The sequence below is a fragment of the Dendrobium catenatum genome, unplaced genomic scaffold (assembly GCF_001605985.2).
Source record: "Dendrobium catenatum unplaced genomic scaffold, ASM160598v2 fragScaff_scaffold_716, whole genome shotgun sequence".
NCBI lineage: Eukaryota > Viridiplantae > Streptophyta > Magnoliopsida > Asparagales > Orchidaceae > Dendrobium > Dendrobium catenatum.
In genome coordinates, this window is record NW_021319178.1 from 7,729,390 (window position 1) to 7,741,768 (window position 12,379).

General features: G+C 35.7%; 1 protein-coding gene across 3 annotated transcripts in view; it reads right to left on the reverse strand.

The window, feature by feature from the left end:
• The window catches only part of LOC110100526 (U4/U6.U5 tri-snRNP-associated protein 2), a 27,441-nt gene extending 17,163 nt beyond the window's left edge, over positions 1–10,278 (reverse strand). Inside the window, exons 1-4 of one of the 3 annotated variants that reach the window (XM_020828059.2) lie at positions 10,023–10,278; positions 9,387–9,838; positions 6,287–6,531; positions 1,103–1,187 (exon numbers count right to left, since the gene is read on the reverse strand). In XM_020828059.2, coding sequence (XP_020683718.1) covers positions 1,103–1,187; positions 6,287–6,531; positions 9,387–9,746 — 690 coding nt within the window. In that variant the 5' untranslated portion in view covers positions 9,747–9,838; positions 10,023–10,278. The remainder of the gene's footprint in view (positions 1–1,102; positions 1,188–6,286; positions 6,532–9,386; positions 9,839–10,022) is intronic. The other 2 variants (XM_020828062.2, XM_020828060.2) reach the window with 2 other exon arrangements.
• Positions 10,279–12,379: the final 2,101 nt, after the last annotated feature.

The window sequence follows — 12,379 nt, forward strand, 5'->3', positions numbered from 1 at the left end:
CGGGATCCGACCGAAGGGGTGCGGGAAGGGAGAAAGTTAACTTCACAGCGAGCTCCCGTCTATGCTTCCGATCTAAATGTCGTAACTTTCGATCCAACTGGAAGCGTTGTCGAAGAAGCGAAGTCGCACAGCTACGCAGGAGTCAGAGGAGTACGGGACAGAGGGAGCTCGGCTGTGGGAGGCGAGTCGGAGAAGTAGAGCCGGAGGGAATGAGAGAGCGAGAGATTGGTCGGAGGAGTCAAGTGGATTTCGGGAGGAGAAGCAGCGGGGCTTTTGCGTGTGTGGAAGTGGGAGAAAGCAGAGAGAGTAGCGACTAGAGCTCAATCGCGTGTGTAGAGCCTTCAATTGGTTCGGTATTTAACGACACTCATGGGAGCGGGATCGAGGCGAGCGTGTATGAAACGACTGAAATTGGCGTCGTTTGCAGGGAGTGGGTTGCTGTAGCGGGATTTCTGCCGGATACGAGGGATGGGCAGCCGACTGTGGCAGATTACAGGTACCTTATATTTATTTATTTGATATTTTTGGACATTTCTCAGAGGTCAACATAGAGAAATAATACGAAACAAGCATATCCATGAAAAGGTTGGAGTAGCTCCAGTGACATATAAGATTAGAGAGAGTCATCTTAGATGGTTTGGTCATTTAAAATAGCAGCCTTCTGATGACCTTGTTAGGAGAGTAGATGTATTAGATTTGACCTAAATTAAGAAAGATAGAGGTAGACCTAAAAAGACTTGGTTAGAAATATTAGAAATGACCTTCCTTTATTAGAGTTAAATAAGAATTTAACTCTTAAAGTAACACAATGGAAAAAAAAGGACATGTAGCCGATCCCACGTAGTGGGATAAAGGCTTGATGTTGTTATTGTTGTATAGGCATGTCAACTAAAGCTAACACCTGGTATAATGACTAATTAGAATGACTACAGAGCAACGATTCATAAAATTAATCATCATCTATAATTGATGATTGATGACAATGACTGAAAGTAAAGATGGGGTCATACTTGATAGTTTAATGTAACAAGCAATTAGCATGTCCATGACTTATTTAAACATTAACAGCAGACCAAAGCACACAAGCCTCTACAAAAATTACCATTCCAGGAAGATAGTTCGATCCATCAAGTGCCCTAGACCACTGCCCATTGTCATCCAGATGTTCAACTTGTTCCCTCGTAAATCTGTAAATACAAATGAGAAAAGAAATTATCATGAGAACACAAAAATAATACAAAATAAAAGAAAGACCCAGTAAAGATAAATTGCAGTTAAACAATCGCTTCAAGATTATGAACTAGGATAAATACAACAATATAATGACATGAATTTTAAATTTTATTAAATATTATTAATCAACAAAATGTAAGAAATGTCTAGTTGGTCGTGATATTATATTAGCCAACACCATGCGGTAAAATAACTATAATAAAATACAGAGTTAAAAAACACAACAGAAAAGAAATGATGATTCATAAACGAGAGGGTGATAAACAGAGACAGTTAATCTGTATTAAACCTTCCAAAAAGAGTCTACAAAAAACTGAATCAAGTAACATAACATTTCAGGAAACGACTACGACAATCAAATAAAAAAGCAACCACTACCAGCCAGCAAGAGAGCTTTATGATGTCAAATAGATACAAATCAAGAACATCAAAAGTACATAACCTCAAAATGATCTGAAAGGCCACTGAAAGATAATCTATCAATGCAGGTAATTCAATCTTATGGATGAAGGTGAGAAAGAAATAAAGTTCTGCATTCAGAGTTTTGAGTACAAGAATTGCAAGCTAAAACCTAAGCTATGAATGAAGCATCCCAACTGTATTGGATACTCGCTGCATCAACATAATCATTAAGCCAGTCAGCCAATATAGAAACTAAAGACCTCTATGTATCAGCTAAAAATAGAGCCCGACTAGAGCCTATTCAGAAGGCTTCATTTAGTTCTGTTTTTCTCCTACTTGACTTTTTGAAAACTAGACTTTATTTACGTGCTTAAAAAATCACTCTTTTACACGGGTACCTTCTCTATGATGTCATAAGCATATGGACCCGCTTATGAAGGGAATCGGATTTATATATGAGATCATGATGATCTAATTTCAACATAGGAAAAGTATAGCCGCGGCATAGCTGAACTAAACGGAACCTTCCATGTAGAAGAAAAAAAAGAAACTTCAAATATTTGCTGGTGTGGATGACACAAGAACCGAAAGGAAATTTTCTTTTGATACAAGGCAAAATATAGACTGGTTTATGAACGAAAAACAGAAACATTTATACCCATGCAAATAAATATAGAATTAAAAACCAGGTTTTGAATTTACTTTCTTAGCATGAATATGTGACATCCTACTTGTTAAATTCAGAGAATTGGAGAGAGAAAATGTTTAATTTTATTGCACAAAATTATCCCAATTAATAGATCTATACAAGATATCTTAATAAAGAAACAAATAATTACAAAATCACGAATTGCGCTAATATAATCATTTATAAATCAGCCAACTAAATATGGAAGGAGATCTGTGTGATCCGGGTGAGCCTTCCACGGATTCCCATACTAGCTGTGGGATCAAAATGCCAAGGGACGGCTAGGATTTAACAGGTAAGCCTCTCACAAATTCCCATCCTAGCAGTGGATTAAAATGTCAAGGGACGGCTAGGATTTAACACTCCCCCTCAAGCTGGGGAATACAAATATGTCATTCCCAGCTTAGTAACCAGTCACAGAAAGGTAGAGTTATCAAGTCCCTTGGTAAGAATATATGCAAGCTGATCTTTTGATGAGACGTGATCGATACATATAAGACCATCGTCTAATTTTTCCTTTATGAAATGTATGTCCACTTCTATGTGCATGGTCCTATCATGTTGAATCGGATTATGAGCTATATTGATTGTTGATTTGTTGTCACAGTGTAGCTTCATGGGTCCTTCCCACTTAATCCTTAGGTATTCTAGAATCATCTTGATCCATAGTAGCTCACATATTCTCAAGGCTATAGCTCTATATTTTGCTTATGCACTAGACCTTGCCACCACATTTTGCTTTTTGCTCCTCCATGCAACAAGGTTTCCTCCAAGGAATGTGCAGTATCCTGAGGTAGACCATCTATCTATTAGTGATCCTGCATAATATGCATAAGTATATGCTACTGAGATTATTCCACAGTCTCTTCTGAAGAAAATCCTTTATTTGAGTTCCCCTTAAGGTAGTGTAGTATTCTATCTACACCTTGCTTGTGAGTCTGCTTTGGATTTTGCATGAACTGGCTTACCATACTTACAATAAATATTATATCTAGTGTGGTGTGGGAGGTAGATTAATTTTTCCACAAGTCTCTGGTAAGATCATTTATCTGTATTTGGATCTTAATTTGAGATTTGATTCTACTAGTGTTGTTGCTGGTTTACAAGCTAGTTTGTCTATTTTTTTAAGAAGATCATTAATGTATTTTTGTTATGAAATGAATATTCATTTGCTGAAGTGGGTCATGTCAATTCCAAGAAAATATTTTAACCTACCAAGATCTTTGATCTCAAATTCATTGGCAAGACATTTCTTTAAAATCACTTTCTCCTTTTCATCATTCTCAGCCAATATGACACCATTCACATAAACTAATAGAACTGTGACTTCTCTAAGTTTGAGTGCTTGAAGAATAATGTGGTCCCCTTAGCTCTACCAATAATCATTAAATAGCATAATTTTTGAAAATCTTCCAAACCAAGCTCTAGATGATTGCTTTAGCCCATATAGAGCCTTTTTTTAACCTACAAACTTTATTAACCCCAAATTTCTCCTTGAATCCTGGTGGAATCTCCATAAATATTTCTTCGTCCAAGTCCCGGTGATGGAATGCATTTTTGACATCTAGCTGTTATGAGATTATCTAAGGCTTTTAATCCATACGAAATGAAGGACTTACAAAAGAGTGGCAGGAAGCAGGCAGCACCTGGCATAGGCCTTTTTAGCATCTCCATCAAGTTTTTTAGCCTTTCAATTTTTTCTTTATGAAGTTCTCCATAATATGGGATTACCTCTAAATTTGTTTGGGTGTCAGATGAATATGTTCTTGAATCCATTGTTTTCCACCACAATGTCTCTATTCATGTTCATTGCATTTGGTTTGAAATTAAAATTTTAAATGTTTTTTCCCGTATGTGTCTCAGCTCTTTGCGGTAGCTACACTACAGATTGGCTTAATTGTTTCAGATTAGCAGTCTAGAAAAGTTTGCTTTCCCACCTACGGTCGTTGTATATTTGTCTTGTGGTTCCTCCCACCATCCATCACAAAGGTAACTGCTTGCTAAGAGTAGGGATCAAGTATAAATCCTTTCATGCTCTCCTCAGCTCGAATAATAGAGTTGGTCTCATTCAAAGATGGCACCTCATCTTTACGCAAGGTCTGAAATCTAATTTGATAAAACCTTACATTAGAACCTATGATAAATTCATAAACTCTATCATTCTCAATGAACTTTTTTACAAGGCTACATCATCGCTGTATTTCAATTTGATGGCCTAATAGTAATATGATTAGTGCTAAATATTTTCAAGAGATTGGCACAGTTTGTACTGGATTTATTATCTTGTTTGATAGTGGCTATCATATACTTGGGCAGCATCATTTGCTTTTAAATATCTATCTTATCATGTCCCAAATATCAGTTAAAGTGAGAAAAACATATCCATGCCCTAATTTTTTTAGTCAAAAATTCCATAGTCATTATATTATCATGGAATCTTCCTCATCCCAAGCATCAAATATTGGGTCACCTTGCTTTGTCCCAATTGGTGGTTCAATTTTCTTTTCCATCGAAAAAAAAATTTAAATTAATTGGAACTACTTAGTTTTGTACATTTTTCATTAATCATTAGCATGTTATGAAGATCTCTAGATGATTAATGAGGTACTGTTTCTCTAAAGGTTACCTCATCGAAAAAAACTAAATGGAATAGACATTGTCTTCGAAATGTAGACTCAAAACAACATAGATATGGTTGTCGGAGAGATCACAAAATTGCAGTTGCTAGTTAGTAAGAATCGAAGAAGACGCCATCACTGACAAGCCCCACTGGCAACAAGAAGAGGTCGAATTTCACGGGAGTGATGAAAACTAGCAAAAAAAAAACCCTCTGCCAACAATGAGCAAAGAGTTGATGATTTGGGATATTGAAAAGGAACAATGAGCGACGAGGTGAGGATGATGATGAATCGTCGAGATAGAGATACAATAAGTGATGAAGATGAAAGCCAAGATGTGTCAGGCGATGAAGACACAACATGCAATGATGGTTAAAGCTGGAAACAACAAAGTCAAGACATAAGAAGAATCAAAACACCTAAGTCTTTGATGCCACGTGAGAAAATATATATTGATCTCACTTGAATGAAATTGCAAGCAATCATATGATCTTATACATGTTGTAAGGAAAGAAAACACATACAAAAAGGAAACCTAATTGAAATAAAGACCCTTTGATTTTTTGAAACAATAATTTCAAGACCAATGAATTAATTTGAGTTATTATCATAAGACTCTCCCAGAGAAGAGATTGTTGGAAGGTTTAAATCCTAGCACTTACGATAATTAGTTCTTACGATAAATGTTCAGTTCAATATTGGAAACCAAGCATGCCTTCAGAGATTCTTGGGTGTCTCTTGAAATCCTAATCATGCAGGCGTTAAAAAACTCTATATAAGGAATTCCCTCAAAAAACTTTACTCAACTTCTTGATTCCTTGCATGGAATCCTAGGTACTTAAAGAAATCATAAATTGCATAAAATCCAATGGATTCCATAGCATTCTGCATCAACACTTCCGAGTCAATTTGATATTCTAATACAACCAATTTGTGGCGTCTATGTAATCCCAAAATAATAGATGAATAAGTTACTTTGTGTAACTATACACAGTGCTCTGATCATTATGGAGTTCAGTGGCAAATAAAAAGCTTCTCGACAAGGAAAGCTGGCATTTACATAGATGAGAGCCTTGATTAATTAACAAAGCAGCAAGAGCAATTCAACTCAGTAAGAAAACTTCGACTAAAATCAAAGACATGTTAGATATATCCAATCCAATCAAGTGAAACAAATATGTCCATAAGATGAACAACATATTTTGTCTAACATAATTAGTTCCCCCTTTCACAAACACTTGTCATTAAAAGTGCGTGGAGAAAATAACGTAGAACCAGAAATGAAGACCATTACATAAAGAGAAATAGAGAAAAAAATAACAAAAACGAAGAATAATGGCAATACCTGGGATTTAATACATGTCGGATATCATCCAATGATGGATCATTCACTCCATAACCATCAGGAAGGCAATAAACTTTTTCTGTTTGAAGGTTGATATACACGTGGTGACCATTTTCAAGACTGTGGGTGTATGCATGAGAGTTTAGACCTCTTCCTTGATAATATTTCCCACAGACTAAACATGCATATACATTTAAATTTGATAGAGATACTGAGCAAAATTTCTCAAAATCAAAGTCCAAGACCTGCATATGTACAGGAGCGTGTTAGAACCTTCAACCAGGTGAATAAAATTAATCGTGTAACATAATTAAAATACCCAACTTGATGAAGATGTTTATCGAGCTCATAAGAAGTTGCAATCTTGGCATGTCTAGCTGGATGAATAGCCGAATAGCCAATCAAAGTTTTCATATACTAAAGGTTGTATTCATCTGCCTGGGATGATTTAATAGGTCATAATCACTTGCTTAAGGTGAGTTCATTTGTAGACTTGATAAATTCCTTTTGAGCTAATGTCAAGTAGACCGAATTGAAATGTCTTGAACCAGGCCAACTTGGACTAAACCGGTCTGACTTGGCTTGAACTCAATTTTTTGAATATTTGAATGTAAATTTAGTTCCATAATTCTCTTAAACATTTGGATATTTATTGTGAAAATAATAAAGGAACATAAAAAATATTCTTTGTTAATTATTCATAAAGCCTTCATAAATGTTTATTTTAATGTTTGATATTTTTTAATAAATTTGATTTTGACTTCTGATATTGTTGTTTCATCCACATCATCAAATACTTAGCATATAAATATGAGACTGATGTTTCTCACTTAAATGCTCTTCCTTCATCTTCTTACTTCTCCTTGAGTTAATAGTCGAGCAAATATATTCCTCACTTTATGCATCTTGGTTTAACTTGGTTTAAACTCAAGTTATTCCAACTAAATCAAGAATAATTTTTCATGATAACTAGCTAATTTCCACATGTCTTCATAATAGCATGGACCAAACCTGTCCAGGTAATCTATTTACCAAGCAAGGCCGAGTGAACAACTAACCAACCCCCCTTCGCATGCAATTGAAGCCAAACCGAGCCTCCCCTTCACATACGGATGCCAGCTCACGACATCTCGCGTGCAACCTTTCCTCTTGCCACTTAAGGCGAAGGAAACCTAGTGCATCATATTCATCTTCTTACAACAGCCATCAAACCCACTCCCTTTCTCCTTCCTCTTCGTTTCTTTCTCGCAATATTAGCCACTAAATTTCTCTCTCTTGGCTATTTCCTCAAATCACCGCTGTTGTTAAGGATGACGCCCTCTTCATCTGCTTCTTTGTGGATGGAGGATTAATCGAGAGCCTTCTTCCTCCTTTCTCTTCTACTAAAGGCCAGTAACAAGAAAGCATTCTCTTTTGTAAGATTTTTTTTTCTCATCTATTTTCTTTCACAATCTTGTTCAAGGCTTAGATTAATAAATTCTTATTTAGATTAGGTTGAATGTTAACTCATATTTTCACAACATACGGTAAGTTTATTATTAATCTAAATTTTGTTTGCAAGTGATTCTCTATTTTAAGGTCCAGTTGATATGACTGGTTGGAGTGTAAGATCAATCGCATATTTGTTATAGCTAGAGTTAGCATTAGTGGTGTAGCTTAGATCAATTTGGATAACAATGTTAATCTTTGAGACTACACGCTTATAATTTTTTGATTTCGCTTCTTATAGGGCCTTCACTTGGTGGAATTGAGCGAAACACAATTAACTTTGGAATTTATGGCAAACACTGTAATTAATTGTTATTTTTTATGGGATAAATGTACCCTTCTTTGTTAGGGCGCAATCCATACTAGTTGTACTAGGTACTTAAATGGTTAGCTAGATTATAAGTCTTGCATTTGATTGTGAAATTTTCTATTACATGCATATGATAAGCAAGTATTTTTTATATTGATAATAAATTAATAAATTTATGGATAGATTTATTTGATTTATTGCTGCACAAACTTTTGTATATTGAGTATTGTAAAAGATATATTTGATATATTTGTATGCATGTACTTCTATTAAATGCAATAAATTTCATCCTTGCAAATCATAAATTATTATGATATAGCAATCATCATATTGAACATATAATATTTGTTGAAAACTTATGACAAACATAGAAATTGTATGCTTGCGCACGCGCACAAGCACACACTAGAACCTATTGTAATGAATGATTTTTTTGCTTGAAGTATTTATATATTGATAATGTAATATTATTTGAATTTATGGTAATGAAATAAAAGTTGAATTTCTCTTATGTTATTCACAATGATATGAATTATGGTTATATTACTTTTATATGCACTACTCCTCTTGTGAGTACAAAATATGTTTTCATATCACTTCATCATGTCTCATGTTGCTAGGGAGCACTATCTTCTGGACCTAGGGTTTGACAGTCTTAACCAATACTCTAAAAATTGAAGGCCATTGATTGAAGAAGTGGGATCACATGCTGACTTGAGATAGTGTCAACAGGATTGTGATGTCTCAATCATGATCGGAACAAAGATGGAGGAGAAAAAGAACAAGAGCATTTTCAAAGATGTGATCCACCTTCCTCATTATTGCAGTTTATAAAAAAGGCCTTTTGTGGTGCTTTAAGTTTTGTACTAGCTTCAACGAACATACCATCACGATTCATACTTGCCATGAGCTATGTACTATTTATTAAGCAATTTTTTTGAGAAATAAAGATTAAAATAACAGGTTCAACTTAACGCTTTCTTTAGTAAAATTGCGCCGATCATATGTAGTGTTGCGCTTCGCGCTTTGAAAATTAAGAAATTGTTAAGGAAACACTGACAAAAAAGACAAGCTGCTTTATAAGTGTGGTGTTCGTGGTCTGAACCAATATAAGAGAAGCCAAATCGATAGGATGCTTCACTTTGCGCTTTTCTGGTCCAATCAAATTTTTTGTCCACTAGTTTTTGAAATTAATAGCACTTGAGAAGTTTTTTCCCCAATTATGACAAAATCTCAACAAAATCAAAACGATAAAATGCTGAATTTACAGGACAAAACCAGGAAGAGATGCCAGTAAATTACCTGGCGATTAACAGTGTCAAGATAAGGGCAGTCCCTCCGGATCTCCACCAGACCCTGCCGCCTCCCTCTAACTTGACCTTGAGCGATTTTGCTTTCATCCTCTTCCTCCTCTTCATCATCAACAGTGCCAATTTCATCTCCACCGTCACTGTCATGTCTGCGTCCATTCTCATCTAGTAGAAGTCCGTTCGCCCTTGCTCTTCCGGGCTCCTCCTCGTCACCGTCGTCGCTATAGCGAGCGAGGGAAAGGAGAGAGTCGTTGCCCACAGGAGAGAGCCGCTGTCTCTTATGTTCTCGGTAGACTCCATCTTCTCCTTCTTCATCATCGTCTACTGGTTTTCTTTTACTAAGCATCTCCATTTCCGCAATTACTGCGGATCCAAACCCCAGAAACGAATCACGGCGGCTAGGGCTGCAGCGGAATTGCGAGGGGTAGGTCTGGCTGAGGAGAACTGTTTGGTATCGGATTTATCGTTCGATTTAAGTCGGATTTACGCTAAATCCAGCCAAAAGGTTTTACAGAGCGCGTTAAATCCCGGGTTTAAGGATATACGGCTTAAATCCCGGCTTAAATCCCGGCTTAAATCCCTCGGTTCGGTGGATTTAACAGGATTTAAAGAGTGGCGGAAGACTTACCCGCGGCGCCCGTATCGCCGAAGCTCAACAGTCGCCGAAGAAGCGCGCGAAAGGGAGAACCTTCACAGCCAGCAAGCTCCCGTTGTTGCTTCCGATCAAAATCTCCTAACTTCCAACCCGACAGGAATGGAAAATCGTCGAAGGGGCGAAGTCGAACAGCCACGAAGGAGCCGAAGTAGCGACGCGCGCAATCTCTACACCTCCTGCGTGCTTCGAAGCCGAACAGCAACGACGAAAAGAAAAGATGAAAGGCGATCCCTAGACGGCTCAAAGTTATTATTGATTAACTTAATTAATATAATTTAAACAATTAGTAATTTAATTAAATTAATTAATTAATAGAATAGTTAGTGCATAAATTAATTATCTAATTTAACTTAATTGACTAAGTAATGATATAATTAGTAATTAAATATTAATATAATTAGCTTGTTTTTTTTTGGGACATTTAGGTCATCTAAGACAAACTAATACACACAACGCATACACATAGATTCGAATCCTAGACCTCTTAGTTGAAAGCTTAAGCTCTCAACCAATAGACCAATGAGAGTTATGTATAATTAGCTTATTTAATACTCATCTGTCACTTTGGTCACTGTTAGTTTGTACTTTACTTTTTATTGAATTTTCGGTCATTTTACATGAACTAAAATTGATTTTATTATGTTTTATGCAATGATATTGATTTCATAAATATCTCATTTAAATTTAAATCCCTAACCGCCATAAATCCTGATATATGTTACTAAATAGTTTCTCATGATTTAACAGGATTTAACATTTGGCATGTCAAACAGCTTTCATGATTTAACACATTTCGGATCTACTAAATCCAAATTTACATGATTTATTAAATCCCACTAAAGTTAAATCCCACTTGTCGCCAAACAATCCCTGAACTGGCCCAAAGTTTAGCTTGGATTATAATGAACTCGAAAGTAATATGTGCGGCGTTTTGTTAATTTTTTATTTAATTTAACCTCATACCTCATTCTCTGAATCATGTGCAAGGAGAAAAATTACATCTGAATGTTCGATGTATAGTGTATTATGTGATATGGCAGCTCCTGCACGTAATAATCTCTAGTTAAAGGGCCATGGAATTCGATGAATTCTATCTATTATGAGGCATAAGGCTCTCTAGGATAAAGTATTTGCTTATTTATTTTTTCGGCGCTGTTATTTGAATTCTTAATAAGTGCAATTACTATTCTGCTCAACATATTAATTTATTATACTATTTTTAACATTCAACTAAATGCTTAATACTATATTCATTTGAAAGTTAAAATAGGTAAATATGATCTACTGAGTTGTGTTAGCTTGCAATTGTTTTGTCTTCCATTTTCAGAATTTGAGAGTGAGAAAAAGCTAGTTGAATATTAGTCAGGATTTGATCTGAGTGTATAAAAATATTTCTTTCTTTTGATTTGTGCATAGATATAGCTATTGTCCAGTTAATTTATTTTTGTGGCCCAATCTATAGCCATGTACTTTAGTTGTATATTCATTTTGGTGATGAAATATAAAGATATTTTTTTGGATGTGTTTACTTTTAATACATTAGGTGTTATTAGTAGCTCTATGATTCTTGCTGTTTGTTTAAAGTTAAAAAAATCTAAAAAAAAATTCAAAACTTATATCGTGGGGTTCGTCAGTCATAAACCAACACAATGGGATATATGTCTAGTCTATGGGAAAATTATTACGTCCGGTCAAAAAACGGAAAATCCGGACGTATACTGAGCAATACCGAGTGCTCGATACCGAACTCCAGGTGACATGGAGCGTGGTTATTGGCCTCTGGACGCGTTCGGTGTCCGGACGTAATAATTACTCCTAACCTATGGGTCATATCGGGTTGGGTTGTGAAAAATAATGCCCATTGTGATGCCTTCTTATCACACAAATTTCTTGGTGGTGAGTAAAAAAAGAGTTAGATGTAGTCACCTTTCTTACGACGTATATGGCTGATCTAATTATGGCCATCCCCATGAGGGAAATAAAGTTGAATAGGCTCAATCTTTGCACTTTTACTCTGCTCATGTTAACCCCAATATTTAGGATTATCCTTTCCTGCTCCACAAGATCCATTAACTAAGCCACTAATGCCATTGTACATGATGCTAAGGCTAGTAATGAGGATCTTCTTCATTCATTTGTTGTTGAGTCAAACTATTGGTCTAACTGAACAAAGTAACTACAAAAACAAATATATTAGAAAGTACAATGCCTTACCCGTTGTCAAAGTCACAAGAAGTTATACCTCCTAAATGTTATTGCATGGCACCTAAAATTAGGTGGGTGATCGATCTCATGGGTCATCAATCCTTAAATTTAGATAATTTTCATGG